The sequence below is a fragment of the Acanthochromis polyacanthus genome, chromosome 21 (assembly GCF_021347895.1).
Source record: "Acanthochromis polyacanthus isolate Apoly-LR-REF ecotype Palm Island chromosome 21, KAUST_Apoly_ChrSc, whole genome shotgun sequence".
NCBI lineage: Eukaryota > Metazoa > Chordata > Actinopteri > Pomacentridae > Acanthochromis > Acanthochromis polyacanthus.
In genome coordinates this window covers 20,249,417-20,267,165 of record NC_067133.1, presented here as the reverse complement: position 1 = coordinate 20,267,165, position 17,749 = coordinate 20,249,417, and the positions used below count along the sequence as shown (strand labels likewise).

The window sequence follows — 17,749 nt, the reverse complement described above, 5'->3', positions numbered from 1 at the left end:
TGCAACCAAGCTGCCCACTGCAGCATCTCACAGCCTGTGGACACAGCTTTTCTTTCGATAATTTACAAAACAGAGATAGATAGAGCATGTTCATTTTTTATACTATTCACACACATGCCCAGATTGCATTTTGTCCCAGTAAATGAACAATTTGTTTGTATTCATCATGTATTTTTCTTTTTCTCATACATATATATATATATATACACAGTGTTCTTACACACAGGCAAGAACACACCAGGAACCCTTTGGGAGAGGGTCCTTAGTTTGCTGAAGGTGAACTCTTCCTACGCACTCCCCCATCCTGATTAATGACTAGACTCCATGTTAAAAGAAAAAAAAAGCAGTGGCAGTATAGTCGCCACACACACACACACACACACACACACACACACACACGCGCACACACGCGCACGCACGCACGCACACACGCACGCACACACGCACGCACACGCACACACACCACGCACGCACACACTGTCCTCCTCCAGCCACATCTTCAGGCTGGCAGTTCACACCCACCAGTAATCCCAGGAGACCGATCTACTCCATTACCCACGAATTTGATATTCTTGAGAAATGGATAGGCATGCATTTGGAGCACACACGCCCACACACACACATACAACAATCATAAATAATTGAAATGACTAAATAATACTTTCATAGTTCTCCGCTGTCTTTGATTGTATGATATAGGGGGGAAATTGCTTGTACTCAAAGATTCTTTACTTCAGGTGTCAGCAGCAATATGAAAATAACACATATGCAGAAAAATCCTCCAGTGACTGCTGTTGTAAACAATAGGGGTGAGAAGCAGTTTGCAACTCTTGTGCTGTTCACGTTATAATTCATCTTGCTCTAGATTAAATATTTTTGATTTTTTTTTCCCTATAAGTCTTTCATGAAGTAGAAAAGTGAAGCAGTTCTCTGCATAAAAAAAAAGGTGACCAGATGCTCGAAGGTGCAATGATGGATTACAGCTTCAGATTTGCCTGTCAGCTGGGTATTGTCTACAGTCTTAATGAATTTTTAAAATGAAGAGGGCCCCTATGAGCGGTGAAAGCTAATGTGACTTTGAATTATATATCTCCTAGTTTGCTCTTTTTGCTCAACAGTGGTTTACTGCATGCAAGTTAAAAAAATAACACATAGGGGTGTAGCTGGATAAAATCAGCACAATATCAAAAACGGAGGAAGTTTAGTTTTATAAATAGTCTTAACCATTTCTAAAAATTTCGTTTTGAAGATAGAACGAGGAAAACCTGTTTCTTATTAGCTGGAAGACCAAAATTACTTAAAAAAGCTTGAGGAGCTACTGCAAAGAAGTATTTGATAACTGAGCAACATATTAAAAGAAACACTGATTCTCACAAGCTCATGTCAGTGTATTAACTTTATTAAGGGCTCTGGAAGTGTATTTGATCTTTTGACTTCTTGTTCTGAGCATCAAGGTTCCACACACTACAGCGTTGCACCTTACTTCAAAGTTTTACCTATGAGATTATTTATGTTTAAATTAAATGGGCTTGAATGAAAAAACATGACATGACACTTGGACTTACCTTTCCATGGTAGGCACTGTTGTTCTTTGCCACAGCACACTGGCGATCGACAAGGAAGCAGTACCTGCGACGCTCCTCGGACAAGGCTGTCTTGTATCCCTCAGCGATGAAGGTGTCCAGCTCAGTCTGCTTACTGCTGATGGTCTCCACAAACTGAGGAAAAACACACAGTGACATATGGACATGAGTCTAATGGGTCGTTTTGGTTAAACATAAAATCTACCGATTTGTCCAAAACAATGACAACATGCAGGAGCTTGAAACAAAAAGAAAACATTCAATACACAGACCCTCTGTGCTCAACACCCTTGTACTGCTGCTATGATTTCTACCCGCTGAGACAGTTAGTGGTGCACTGCAGATGCTTCATAGCTACTGTAAGAACAAAAATACGAAAAAAAGGCCAGTATTTAGTCTGTAAGGCCAATGAGACACAAAGTCTGGCCAGGACAAGGTCCAAGCAGCTGGCTACCACCGAAGTATTTTTTAATAACACCCTGCTTCACATTCATGCAGTTACACACATTCACACCTGCTCAGTACAGCACAATCTTGTACTGTCAATCACGGCACAGCTCCACTGGAGCAATTAAGGGTTAAGTGCACCTTGGCAGTAATAGTTGTGCAAGGCGAGAGCCTTAGTCAGTAACTTTCTGGAGCCAGATTTTCCCTGCCGAGTGCTATCGAGGCAAAGCAATTATGACTGAAGATCTCATGGTGTGGAGAAGGAACTGCTCAACAAAGACCCACTATTCCATTTTACATGTAGGACAACAACACATAACAGGTGTGTTAATGTCTGTATAAGTGTGAGCAATGGCTGCAATGCAAAAGAGAGAGATCCAGCACTGTCAGTTTGTCTTAGTATGAACACACTCTCTCTCTCTCTCTCTCTCACACACTCACACACACACACACACACACACACACACACACCTGTAACAATGGCGAGAAGCTATAGGGAGTCTTACTTTGAAGAGGAAAGGTGTTCTTGTGCATGCACATATCAAGTACTGTATTTACAAAGCGCAACATTTGCATGTTGTTAGCTGAGAGTGTAACATGCTGTAGTCTAAAAGTAGGTCAACTGAGTGCGGTTTCATGGCTTTAATACTGTAACATCTGCTGATAAATACTGACTAGAAGAGAGTGTTATAAATACTTGATTTGATCTAGACTGAACTTTACTTTTGGTTATTGGTAGGTTTGAAGTTAGCATTGTGGTAAATGTTAACCATATATACATATGTTTAATTGGATACACCAGTTGATTTGGCTAGTCTTTATCACTGAACACAATTTGCTTGGAATTCTTATATACAAATGTTAAATGTTGACATGAGACACCCACACCCTGCTGTAATTCAAAATTGGTTGAGCTTGGATCAGTCTGGATCAAGTTTGAGGATCACTGAGATACTTAGTCATTTGAGGCCTCAGTGGCTTCAGAGAGAAAACTGCCAAAACCCATTTTACAGCTGCTCCAGTGTGATTAAGAGTTTGTCAAGTTCAGCGCTCTCAAAGCATAAAGTACAGTTTAAAAAGTTGTACACCATATTCCACAAAGACTGATGAAGTTTATTAAGTTGGAGTTCCTCCCTGCAGCCAAATGTAAGCTCCTGTGGTGCTGCCACACAGTGCAGGACGTATTTCATTTAGTAACCACCAGAGCACACTACTTCCCACTCCAACAGCAAAAGAGGCTGGTTCATTGGGATTCCAAGGGGTGGAGGAATATTTTAAGTGGCCTAAATGACTCTGAACACAAACATCATGAGGAATGGCTTTGCGCATTATCACTGGAAGAAATCCACCTGCGCCATTATCCAAAATCCAGTGTGCCAAGTTGTAAAATCAAGCAAGGAAGGGATGAAAGGATGATCACACTTCTTTCTTCCTGAGAGGAACACAACCTTATTGTGTTCTTTCTGTACAATTTAATCTCAAATCAAGTGCTTTCAACTGGTTCAGCTAGTTGCTGTTGTTTCTACCAGCACAGCCTTCAGTTAAAGTCCTGAGCATCCTCTCAACAAAGTGCAATGTGAAGGAAAGAGCAAAGTCATGCTATTGTAGATGTGCCGCCGCAGCTGCCAAGTTGAGATCTCCCTTTTTTTTTCTTTATAAAGTCCATCTTTTTCTTTTGTGTGAAAAAAGTTAAAGATAGTGAATTTGTTTTGGTATGAGTCATACTCTATACTGCAGAGAGAAAAAAGATAGGAGAAAGAAAGGAGGAGAGAAATATGCTGTGAATTAGAGAAATGTTTGGCGACAGGACACACAGACTGGACACCTTGTTGCTAACGTTTGTGATGAATTTGCGAAAGGAAGCCACATAAGACCATTTAGAGATCCTAGCCACGTGACTGCCCCCTTTTCCCTTCTGTCTCTCTGGTGGAGTGGACCGTTTTTGTTTTCGCAGTCTCTGACTCACAGCCTGCTTGCCTCTCTAGCCCTTCTAAGCAGAGCTAATAGGAGCGGCCTCAACCAGTGTGCCCTCTCTTCTTGTCAAATCCACATGGGTCCAATTCTCCAACCATTCAAAAGGTCACAAATAACCCAAGACAATGAGTGCAGTAGGGAAAATCCAGGCAGATGCAATCAGCTATTATATCAGACTGACCCCAGGTTACATAACAGCTGGAGTGACTTGTTTGCAAAGTTTACGAATATAAATGAAACCTGCAACATGTCAGTGCTGTCCTTAACTAAACATACCGCCTCTCTGTATGTCTCCTCACAGTGACATATTCAGGACAAAAATCCTATACACCAGCAAGAAAAATAAATAAAGAATGCATTGAACACGATGCACTCCATTACACTGTACACTGTCACAGTTTCCAGTAAATGCAAGTAATGGGAAGTGAAGAAAAGTGAAGAATACAGTCAGATTTACAACAACAAAACTGTTTACACTCCATTTATTGCTGTTGAGATTCAAAAGCCTTTCCCTGCACAGTTCAGAGCTGCTTAGGTTCTGCTCTTCTGTTCCTTCATCATCAGCAGTCTTTGGATTTCAAAAGAACTTGTATTGTAATGCTCTGGGGCACACACAAAGCGCCTACACCTACAGTACCTCTTGTGTTTGTCAGTGCGTATCTTGTGTCGATGTCACCGGCACCTTATTCTGGATGGGCATGAATGCATGCACCAAAAATTCCAGGCTGGAATCACTTTACAGTTTTTATGACACCAAGCTGAAGAAGCCCAGAGCTTATCAACATCTCATGGCATTAATTCTTAATCCTGAACTCCGTCTGTCTCTGGTCTGGGCTCTTATTAGCAGACTGCGAGCAAAGGAGTTTATCAAGATGAACCCCTTTCTATGGTACCTTGGTCTCCTCCAGTGTACTACATAATGAACTGATTAGCATTTTAGCAGGTTTCACCCATTGATGAGCAGCGAAAGAGTCTAAAGGCAGGGGGATAACAGGGAGGGGGAGGAAAGACAGAAAGAGAAGTAGGAGAGACAACAGCAAGAGTGCAAGAGAGAGGAGGACGAGAGTGATGGGGACGGCGATCAATGAAACGCAGCCACCATAATGCGTCTGCTGCCAGACTGTGTTCAGACGTACTTTACTTTTTAATGAAACGAGCGGAGATAAAAAGAAACTTAGTGCCTCTCATCTGTTAAAATAACACAGATGTGGAGGAGGAGGGAATATTGAGCTTGCCTGAGCAAACTTTCTCAACTGCCCTCCCACTGTCTGTGAGAACCATCTCCTGCCACCACAACTGTGGGTTTTATATTTGCTGCCGGTCACTATCTAACTCTTCCTAGTGGATGGTTGTCAGTGTTGATGCACAGGTCTTGTGGGAGTGCAGGCTTTCCCTCTCAGTGTGTCGTCTCCCTGCGCGGCTCAGGCGCAGACGAGTTGACTTTTCTCTCACACGCCCACAGCCGTGATATGATCAGTGAAAGTAAGCGAGCTGAAAATGAGAAAGGAAGATTGATTTCTCTTTTTTCTGCAAACTGACTGTACATTATGAGTCCAGAGCCTGATGAGCTCTTTCTTATGCACAGATGGGCCCAACTGATCAGTCATACAGACGCAGTAAGATTGTGGGATAATACTACTACTCTATACCCAATACGCACAAAGTAAAACTGGTTTTTGCTTTCTCTGCAAGCAGCTCAGCCTATGGATGTCAGTCAATCAATCTATCTGTTCTCTCTCTACTTGTATATTTTATAACTTTGTTCTCAGCAAGACTGTATTACATCAAGCTCTGGCAATGAAAAATAGTACCACATGGCTCGAAAAAACCCTATGGTTTTGTTGAATTCCCGATATAACCTCCTCGCTGGTGCCATGGAAACATCCGTCATGACGTGTGAACCATGGAACTAGTCTTGCTCGGGTGTAGCCCATTCTGTTGCACATATGGGGTGGCTGCATGTCAGTATTATTCTGTATAGGGGAGAAAGAGAAAAAAAAAAAGCTTTTCCTATTTGTATTTCTATAAACAATCTTGATTGACTTGGGCAGAGCTAAGCGAAGGACGTGACTTCTGGGACCCCTTAAAAATACAGCCATGGCCATAGTTTGGACACAAGTACCATGACGCTTGTGAATCTTAGAAAATACCACAAAATTGTCACTTACAATATACAGCCATGGCCATAAGTTTGGACACAGCATGACTTATGTCTGTTTTGATGCTCTATTACAGAACATAAGTATATTGTAAGTGACAATTTTGTGGTATTTCTAAGATTCACAAGTGTCATGGTACTTGTGTCCAAACTTATGGCCATGGCTGTAGTTGTTTTGGTAGACATTTGCACACAAGTAGGCGAATAGTATCAATAAAATTGGATAATCCACCTAAAACCTAGCAGGGACACCTTACTGTTTGATCTAAATCCTGCGCAAAACTTGAAAATTTTCAATGTGGTAGAATATTAGCTTGGAGTAGTCGTAGTTGCCAACTGTTTGCTCAAAGGGAAGCCAATGGGAACTTTGGATTGTTGACTTCTCTGTTTAAAAAGTGAGTAAGGTCTTTACCTTACTATGCTAACTGCTATGAGATAACATATGTTGTGAATTGGCACTGTATAAATAAATAAAATTGAAAGTTGAAATTGATTTCAAGTGGATCTTGAAATCAAAACGTGCAGATGGTGGAAGAAGAGGACAGCTCCACCTCAAATAACCAATTTACCTGCAACAAATATCTGGTGAGTCAGAGAATGTAAAATATATTGATTCAAGTTCAATAAAATCTTCTGTGGATATTTGTACAAATGCAAATGATTTTGGATGTTTCATTTTGAGTCAGCTCGTCAAATGGTAACGAAATATCCAAATCTAATAGGCAGATTGCCAGGAAATGTCAACAACATGAATCTCTGCTGTGTGAACATTTCACGAGCTTTGCTCTTGGACCACCAATACTATTAAAGATAGATACGTATTTGATGAGCATATTTTTACTCTCCAGAGGACAAACTGTTCTGCGGTGTTTCCACTGTCTTTTATAACCCTTTAAGACAAGCTGTTACTCTTCTTAGAACTGATTTTTTTACCGTTTTCTCTTTTTATTCACTGATTTAGTGAATGAAAAAGCAGTCACCCGAACAATTGAGGCAGATGGCCGCCTTCCCTGAGCCTGGTTCTGTCTGAGGTTATTCTTCCCCTCCCCATTCTAGAGTTGTTTTTTTTTCTTTTCTGGAGTCTTCCTACCATCATTCATCGGGAATCCAAAGGCAACTTTGGATTGTTGGGTATTCTGTTCTCTGTTAATAATTTGTAAGATCTGTACCTTACTATGCTAAGCGCTGTGAGATGCACGTTGTGAATCTGCGTTATATAAGTAAAACTGAATTGAATCAAAGTTGAATTTACATATTTTTGTCTATTATAGTTTATTACATATTTATTACATTAGTATAGTTTATTACATATTTTTATTCTGGTTTTATTAATGTTTATTTCTACTCCTATCTCATTCTCTCTCTAATTTAATAAATCATATTAAATTTCATTATTAGTTTATTTTAGTCATGTAGCTTATTTCATCTTATTTTTGTCATTTTATCTCATCTGGTTGTTACATCATGCATGTGTTTAAAAAGGACAGTTCTGCATTTTATTTATATGGAAAATGCTATAAAGTCTGATGGATTGATTGAGACTTCCACATAACCATCACATGTACAAGGCTCTGAGAAAGTTACCATGTAAACATTGTTGTATTCTGGAGTGTAACGAACGTCAACATCCTGCTGGGGCATTTAATAGGATTTACACTATTCAAAAACAAATCTATTTGTGCTTCTTTATTTCTGGATAATGTTGTTTGGCATTCCAGTTTCAGTCTATCAAATTGTGCTACTGGAGCCCTGGGCAAAGCCTAATTATCTAACAGTCAAGAACATGCAGCAGCTTGCCATTCGTAAGACTTAATGGTGTAGTGCCCTCAAATACTCCTCCCATTTCAAGCTGTGCTACACAATGGGCGTGCAGCACGCACTGCCAGCTTTGATGTCTTTCTTGATGGCACCAAAAAGCATCTCCCCCATGGCAATTCTTGACACAGTGGACACAAATGTAAGGTGTCATCAGCAGTCAGATCAATCCAGCAGTGCCATACCATCCAGACACGGAAAGGCCACATGTGTGTATGTGTGACAGTATGTAAACTGAGTGGACGGAGGAGATGCACTTTCTTTTGAGCAGTAAAGTTTGTAAGTGTTGGTAGAATCATATTCTGGTCCAGGCAGGAATTTCATCTAATTCTGTCGTGGGTGGCCACACATCATGGACACCCAACAGAAGCTCAGTAGTTACGCTGCAGCCTTGACCTGTAGTTTGACATTTTTGCCTCCATCCTCCAGGCAGTTAGACTTCCACTGAAATCCTTGTGAGGAACAGCAGTCACACTGTTGACATTTTCTGCTGTGTCATTTTCTCAGTCTGACAGTAACACTGTTTGCAGACGAAACAAATAAACAACACGCAAACAACACAACAGTGAAGTCCTACTATTACAAGTGAATATCAAAGACGGAGCGTCTTGGCATATGATTTAATGTATATGACAGCATACTTGTACAGCTTCCTGTCAAGCAAGCGGTCGAGTGATATTAAACTAAACGTGAAAAGAAAACTAATTGAGTTATGTCTAACAGTGAAGGTTCATTCCAACTCATCAACATTCATTTCACCTGAAGCGCTCCATTTGTGATGGAAATGATCAGATGAACGATAATGCAAACACCGCTTTAATCACTTGGTGGATCAGACTTCAATTTAACATCCAAACATTCCTGACAAGTTGGAATTGTTTGCCGTTTGATGAAAAAAATATTCCTCTAGATGGAAATTATTTCAAACATGCACATAAAATCACTTCACGCAGCTTTTAAAAAAAAATGCTTTCATTTCGGGAAGACAGAACCTATGAATCTATTTATTTAAAAAATGTCAAAATGACAAAAACCTTGGTAAATGATGTAGCTGCTTAACATTCTGATATGACTTTATAATTTAAATCTCAGCACAACTACAGCATCCTCACATTTCTGCAATCTGATGTAGGCCACTTTGGATAATTGAGTCAGCTATTTGTGTGTATGTGCAAGCTGCGCTTTTACTCATCCTGTTAAAACCCGACAAAGCCATGTGCTGAATACACCGGCTGAACTAAGTGCGTGCACTCCAGTACTTCAATTAGTGTAGTAGATTTGTTTGTTTTCTTGTGTGTGTGTCTATGCGCCTGTTTGTAATGTGTGTAGATGTAATAAAGATTGTCAGGGCACACGAATCATAATCAAACCTCCACTATTTGCCTTCCCACTCAGGACACCTCTTTGCCACCGCCTCCACCCCCACACTGGCTGTTTTGAGTGTTCTCTTTACTTTATGAAGAAGAAAGTCATTATTTTCAACCAAGACTCATAAATCTGATATCCAACCATCACCCACATGCACACAAACTCTGCCTGAAGTCCAGCAGTGCAACAAAACTTACTTTAGAGGACGTACATTTCAATTTGCTCCATTTTCTACCATTTTCTTGTTCTTTACAAGAGAATATAATTAATTCTAAACTGTCTATTCCGAAGCTTAAATCTGCCACTTTCATTGAAACTGAGGTAGCATCATCTGTGGATAAACTCAGCAATAAGCTTACCTGCATCTCTTTCTCTCCATACTTGGAGGGGTTCTTGCTGCCCTGGCTTCTCCTGCGCAGCTTCTTTAGTTCAGCCTGGCACTTCTCCAGACTCTCCCCTTTGCTCTTGTGTTCCATCTGGTATTTCCTTCAGGGCAGCCTACGTGGGGCAACAAGCAGCGTACAAACACAAAATTAGACATCTTAAAAGGGTCTACAAATAAAAAGTCAGCATGAAGGAGGCTGAAAAGTAAATGAGCCTAGTAAGCAGCAGTCGTGACAACCCTATCCCACAAGTTTGTTAGATCAAATTTCAAGGTCATAAAACAACGTCTGGATTCAACTCAGGTTCACAGCAGAGTGAAAAGCAGTTTGCAGAGATTTGCTTTAGGTATGAATGCAAAAAAAAAAAGTCACCTTGAAGTTACACTATACTGTTGCTTGGCGCTGTGACTGCAAGCGGCGATTTTTTGAAAGCTCTTTGTCAGTGTGTCCAAGAAGGCTTTGAAATCTAAAAGAAATCTCTCTAATTAAAGGAACAACTAAATTTGCATGAATCCTTTATAAGCTTCAATGTTTGCTTTCTATTTGTCCTCTAGGTTTGATTTACAACCAGCGCAACGTGGCGACTGTCTCTTAAAACATCCACTGCAATTGATTACCTCAAGTTAATTTCCTAGCATAGTGAAATGAAATCTGTGACAGCCTGCAATGTAAAAGAAAACAAAAAACAGAAAAACAGCTAAATGAATGGCCTAATCATTATACAGCCACTGTTTATTTATTTGATTTATTTAATGTTGCTTAATTATTTATTTAATTGAGAAAAACAACTTTGTTGCCGGCTGTATCAGCTCTGTTGCTATAGTAACAGTGTCTGGTGTGACAAAGCTCGTGTGGTTTCTGTACGAGGCAAATTGGAGGAGGGAGAGCTCAATGCATAAGGGTTCAACACCTGTATTTGCATACTGTAAGACACTGAGGATGCAGGTGGGTACGCGCCAGGTATTCTGAAAAGGAGCAGGAAATAAGCTGGCTGTTGTCACTGGGAGTCTTGCAGTGTGTCACATTGCTGTGTTTGGATTTCATAACGGAGATGTGCAGATTAGTTCTGTAGGTCTGAGCTGGACTGAAAATCCCCAACAGCAACGGACTTTGCTGAGAGTAAACTTTAACAAAAAAAAAAGGGCTGTCTGTCTTCATCTCACGCGTCGTCTGCTGATGATGAATTTTTACAGAACGTCTCCAAATATTGATTTGTTCAATATGTTTCCACACAAAAAGGACCACAAATATGTGCACAGGTGTAGTCTTTGAAGCCCAATAACAATAGATGACTTGTCCTTTCATTTCCTCATAGTCCTTACGGTAAGCAGCACAACCAATTGCTCCGCTATTGGACATCTACATTTAACTGACGACACAGAGACCCCTGGTGGAAAATCCCCAACTACAAAAATCACAATAATGATCACAGAGGACACAAGTGGCTATTGTGAAAAGCTTTTTCTGCAGATCCAAGGTCAAACCGGGTAAACAAGATAACATCCTGTGCACCCACTTCATTGAGCTGAAATGTTCCTTCTAATTAACAAAGCTAAAGCCAGTGGACTTTTGCTGCTTCTGCCCGCAACCCTCAATCACTGGCTACTGTTGCAGACAGATCATTAGTGCATTTAAATCCTATTAGAAGTACAGGGAACATATATGGACTGTACACTTAAAGAATTCTGACCTTTGTTCGTAAAGGCTAAATCTGCTTCACTGATTATCTATACATTTTTGTATTTCAGGTTTATTACCAAATTCTGATTGAAGATAGTTCTAAAACCTTGCAAAACCAATTTGAGAAACAAAAGAGAGAGAGAGAGAGACAGAGAGAGACAGAGAGAGAGAAGAGAGAGAGAGAGACAGAGAGACAGAGAAAGAGAAGAGAGAGAGACAGAGAGAGAGAAGCACCACTGGGACGACTTCTGTCTGCAGAACACAGCATGCTTTCCCTCGAATCCTTATGAATCAAGTCAAAAATTTCAGTACGATAAATTCACAAAGTGTGAAGCAAACCGATTGCTATTATCACTGCGGCGGATCTGTAAGAAATTCATAATAAGTAATGGATGTTAAAAGCTCCGGGATATGCCACGACAGAGATATCTGAAATGACGAATGCATCTGAACTAATGCACAAAGCAGGAGCAATCTCTTATCTTTTCCATATCAGTTTAGACAGCAAACACAAATGTGGTTCATTTGCATGGAGTCCATGCTTATTTGGAGATAGTTAAATCAGAGCAAGCACGATTTTAATTTCAACTCAAAATGACAACATCAGTTTTACTTATAGGTCTCTCCTGGATCTCCCTAACTCGCTTTCTTGTATTTAATATGAAAAGCAATATTATACAAAGTACGTGTGTGAGAGTGAGTAGCTGTGAGCCGAAGTACATCATAACATGGTCCGTCCACAATACAATACAATAATGGCAACATTATCCCATCCCACAAAACAACGCACAGCGGTACTGCTCTACACTCAGGCTCCAACCCCACTCATTCTAAAGATATCACATGTAGACCAGCTCCACAGTGCTTACACACTTATACACACACCACTCCAGGAGGGGTTTATTCTAATCAGTCCACTCTTGATGGATGAGTACGACATGAAATGCTATTTCAAAACATATTCATAGACAAATCCTCTATTGTCTCAAAGGAGGACTTCAAACCAGACCCGAAAACAAAGAGTTTGCATCTCCATCACATTCAGTATGTTTACTGGGGTTTTTCTTGGGGGAAGGAGCGGCAAAACTATTCATATCCACCTTTAATGACAATGGTAATCAATAGCAAGGCTTTATTTGCCCAACAGTTATTAAAATTGCAAACAAGCTCTTTGCATGTCTCTACTTGGGATATTAGACCATGAGACCACTCCATTTTTGGAAAGAAATCTCCACGTCTTTAAGGTTGGAAGGCTTCCTCTCCATCACGCTGGTCTGATTGGATTTATTTTCTGTACTCTGGCTGGACCACTCAAAATGCTCTTTTTTTAAAAAAATAATTTTTTGACAAGTTAGAAAGTGTCAGGTGTGATGTGTGATAGAAGAGTTTTCAGCTAAATGAAAGGAAAGGTTTACAAAACTGTGGTGAGACCAGCCATGTTGTTTGGTCTGGAGACAGTGTCCCTGAGGAAAAGACAGGAGGCAGAGCTGGAGGTAACAGAACTGAAGATGCTGAGGTTCTCTTTGGGAGTGACCAGGATGGCTAGGATCAGGAATGAGTACATTAGAGGGACAGCACATGTTAGAGGCTTTGGATATGAAGTCAGAGAGGCCAGACTGAGATGGTTCGGACATGTCCAGAGGAGAGAGAGTGAATATATTGGTAGAAGGATGCTGAGTTTCCCACTGCCAGGCAGGAGGCCTAGAGGAAGACCAAAGAGGAGGTTTATGGATGTGGTTAAAGAGGACATGAAGGTAGTTGGTGTGAGAGAAGAGGATGCAGCAGACAGGGTTAGATGGAGGCAATTGATTCGCTGTGGCGACCCTGAGGGAAAAGCCGAAAGGAAAAGAAGAAGAAGTTTGTATGTTTCAGATCACTGTCGTGTTGGACAGTCCAACGCTGTCCAAGGGCAGTTTTGTTTGTGCAGACATGATGCTTTCCTCCCGAATCTTAATACCGTCCTCTTTTCTCAAAATGTCACATTTACTTTGACAAGGTTGCTTGGCTCATTGGCTGAAAGCTATATCCTTGTCTCTAAACAACTCCATTTTCATCTCATGGCTTTGTTCTACGTCCAGGTGAGCTTTTGCAAAGACTAGGCAAGCTTTTCTGTTCTTGTCTGCCTTAAGATGTTGGTATCAGAACTGCTCAGATTTATCAGGATGGCCTCAGTGGTGTCTCTTGGATTCTTCTTGGCCATTCATTTTGTCAGTTCAAGGGTCTCTTTCAGCGTCCTACCACACCCTTTCGTATTTTTCAGAGCTTGAAATTCCTTGTGCTTTTTCCTGCGGCCACTTGAAAATTCTTGATATAGTCTTTACTTATCTTGTGATCAGCCATAATGTGCAACTTTCTCTCAGTGATGGACCTGAATAAGAAGCTCATTTGGTATTTGAAGAACTACTGCATCAGTATATCTGAATGCTCAAGAACATGGCAGAAATTACCAGCAGCATTTGGAAAAATATAGTAGCTGGTATTGCTATTTTTTTTTTAAAAATTGCATCAATTTCAATATTTTTAGATGCTTGTACAAAATATTCCCCACAAAGATCTAATTAGTGTTGTCATAAACATGTCTGTAATGTCTTACCATCTTTTTAATCACTTGTTCAGATCATTGACAGCCTGAGGAAACCTATTGGTCAAATAACAATCCATTTCATTGTGCTTAAGAGTGAGCTACAGACACTGATACTCACAGTCAAATAACGAGCATCCAGCTCCACTTTCTTCTCCAGCTCAGACAGCAGCTCATTGTGGAAGGATTTCAGCTGGTAAAAAAAAGCACAAAAATTGAGCAAACATGAGTAAATGTTCTTCACATTAAGCAATAACTGACATATGTTACCCTCTTTGCTCAGTTTCTGGATACATATTTTACCAATAAAGTCCTGACTTGTGGAGCAGCTCTGACCTTGCAAATCACTACTAATGCCACTGATGTCTAACACAATATTTACTCAAATGACTCCAAAAATTGCAGTAATATCTTACAAATATGTCTTGCTGCTATCCAGTTATAAATGGTGGATTCCTGTTTTCATAAATGTTTTTATTATCTTGTTTCCTTTAATTTCCACATATTTACCTTGGTTAGGATTAAAAGCGGATACTTTTTGATACAACGCAATATCTCAAACTGAAAAATTGAAGTCAGGTGGTTTTGATATGCGACAGCAATAAGGAAGCATAATAAACAACATTCTGTATTTAAATGATATTGATTAGTTCACATTGCCACAGTATATCGATATAGATATTCAATCATTGGAGAATGACCTCTTTAGTCAATCAATTCTTCTTACTCTGCATACGATCATGTGATTATTTTTTCCTCTCTCTGTCTTGGCTGTATCATGCTTTGCATAGTGCCTGTAGGTTGGACAGCAGTTGTTACACACATATGGGAGGTGTTCACGCCATCTAGTACCCACATGAATCCCATCACCTGTGTCCAGGCTCTCTTTTGTATTAGATGCACAGAAGCAAAGGGGGAAATTACACAGAATGCCATACTGCTCAATTAACTCACTAGATTTCCCCAGTCACCTCCTGTGTTAGCAATTTGGATTTATATAGGCTCAGCAAGTTTCTTCATTCAGTGTGAGCTCATGTTCATTTTATCGTCATTTATCCCATGTAATGTGGAGCCCAGGGACAGGTTTGTATCATGGCTGGTTAAATTGTTTTAGGGAAACTACGCAGCCAAACTAAAATGTGTTCTAGCTCTAATAACTTCTTATCCTCTCTAATCTGTTGGTAAAATATTTCAATGTATTGCAGTAATGGCGAACCACATGGCGAAAAGCCTTTGAGCGTAGAATACCAACCATCTCTTCTAGCTGCACTTGGATCTGTCTATGGACCTCAGCCATCTGGAACAGCACATCCCCTACACAGGGAGAAATAGGAAGACGAGGAGAAAACACATGAGCAATATCATACAACAAAAGCAGAAAACAGAGAGAACAGTAGGAAACAAGAGGACAAAAAACTGAGAAACAAGAAAAGTAGGAGATACCCCAGCGTGCAAAACTCATGCAAAAATACAGGACACAAAAACATACAGGACAAGTGACTTGGAACTGGGACAATGACGAACATGATGAAAGTTTGTTTATGGCACAAGACAACAGAAAACAGAGACACTGAAACATCATGAAGTGATGGCAAGTACAGAAAATGAAAGAAACAAAAGACAAATTGAAGTGTAAAACAAAACAAGCTGGGGGGAAACAAAAGGCTTCAAATTAAAGTCTGGTTCTTCAAGCGTGTCAGTACTGATGTCTTGTGGAGATCAAACATATTGCCTTTCTTTCTTTGATTGATCTTAAAATCAGGCAATGTGATTTCTAGAAGGGAAAAAAAAAAACAACCAAATAAAAATCTCAAAGAAAGGTTAAAGTCTCCACATAATAAAGGAGTAGAAAACAAAAACCAGAAGGCGATAAAGGAAGGGTCATGCAGCTAGTGAGCGTTTCATTTTCATATACCTACAGGCTGCCTCTTCTGAATGTGCAGTGCATTGTCAAGAAAGGAACACAAAGAGCTACATTGAGCGAAAGACACATATACAAATAAAGACCTGGTGGAAAGACAGTGTGAGATCTACATGTACAGAAAAATGAGACACACACATTTCCCTGAACAGACCGTCCAAAGCCCCCATAGGCCCTTTTTGTCGAAGATGTTGAACAGATTTTGGGTTGAAAAGATGAAAAGTTCAGTAATTGGCCAGTCATGCAACAGGTTATATGAATATAAATAGCTTTTATTAGCAGAGCAGTACCATATAAACTGCAATCGAGTATAATCTTTTAAAAGAAACTATAATGTGGTCGAATATGAAGCATCATTATGTCACTGCAGGTTTTAAAACGGCAGCCATTTTGGGAAAAAAAAAAAATCCTGGACAGCTGAGCAGGAACTGAAGTGCAACACTTAGAGCTAATCAGTTTTTTTTCCCTGGCTCATTTCACACTCTCCTGCCTGCTGCTCTGTCCTCTTTTGAAAGCTGACCTATAAGAGTACATTCTCAGCCCATCTGAAATTGCTTCGTAAGTGAAATCAGAACTTGTGCTCAAGTGGTTTCAGAACAAACTTGTGTTCTTTACTGAAGGGCTTTGGAGTGGTCTCTAGCTCAACAGACGGCAAACACAAAGCAAAGTAACAACACTGAAGTGACGGTGACAAACAAAACAAAACAGAAAAAAAAAAAGCTGTGGAATGGATAAGTGCGTTTTGTGGGGAAGTAAGAAACACTACCACTACCCCACAGTTAGAATTTACAAGCTGTACATAAACCAAAACTGTAATTAGAAGATATAAAACATCTGAAAGTGTTGTATTGCAATTCCAGCATCTTCTAAAGTATAAAGACATATTTTAACCCTCTTTCTAGCCTAATTATCACCAGAAATCTGTAAGAGTCTGCAGCAGAATCAAACCAAGACATTTTTTTCCTATTTGCTCAATTCAATGCAACTTCTGACAGGTACATTTCTGTATGTCCAAGACAGGCAGGCCTTTAACCCCTACATAAAAAGGCTGATTTTGTACTTCACATAAGTAGAGGAGCAGGCTGAAGCATCCTGTCAGTCCCCAGCAGGCCTGCTAAGCAGCTTACAGATACTCATCCCCGATCACAGCCCTTCGAGCTTAGAAACCCTGCCATTCTGTTGGCGGCTTCAACTAGCTGGATCAATTAACTAATGAGCATCCATCACCGCACCGCAGACGCAAGCACGCAGACTCACACATGTCATGTAATCTGGCCGCAGCACACTGTGTTTGTAAGGAGCCAGAGAGGAAAAGAATGAATGAAACCCACGAGAGATCTCATCTTGTCATCTGGAGTTTTATTTCTGCACAATGTGCAACGCCAAAGCACGGGAAACCAAAATAAATAAATAAAATCACACTTTGGAGATGCAGATGGTTGCCATGGCAACTTCAATATATCACGCAACAACAGGAACAGAAAATTGGACTGCCACCTTCAGGGGCAGTTAACATTGGAAAATTCAATCAAGAATCAATAAAGAGGCACAGTAAGAAAAACCTGAATGTATTATGTAACATTATTGCTTCCTACAGAAAATGTTCCACAGGCATGACACAACATGTGAGACTTGACACTAAAGCTGCCAGCATGACAAGGATATCCGCATACCGGATAAGAGTGACATGACAGGTTGATCGCCACACTTGCAAACTCAAGAGCTGTCAACGAAACCCGCTCGCTCCAGCACACACAGATAAACTATCACACACAGACACATCCGCATATATGTCGTCAAAGCCTACACTAATGTATCAATATTTCCCAGCTCACTTGA

General features: G+C 40.3%; 1 protein-coding gene across 1 annotated transcript in view; it reads right to left on the bottom strand.

Moving 5' to 3' along the window:
* baiap2a (BAR/IMD domain containing adaptor protein 2a) overlaps positions 1-17,749 on the bottom strand; it is a 58,726-nt gene that overhangs the window by 9,657 nt on the left and 31,320 nt on the right. Inside the window, exons 4-8 of the mRNA XM_051941506.1 lie at positions 15,242-15,303; positions 14,092-14,182; positions 10,639-10,693; positions 9,705-9,831; positions 1,566-1,718 (exon numbers count right to left, since the gene is read on the bottom strand). Of these exons, the coding sequence (XP_051797466.1) occupies positions 1,566-1,718; positions 9,705-9,831; positions 10,639-10,693; positions 14,092-14,182; positions 15,242-15,303 (488 nt within the window). The remainder of the gene's footprint in view (positions 1-1,565; positions 1,719-9,704; positions 9,832-10,638; positions 10,694-14,091; positions 14,183-15,241; positions 15,304-17,749) is intronic.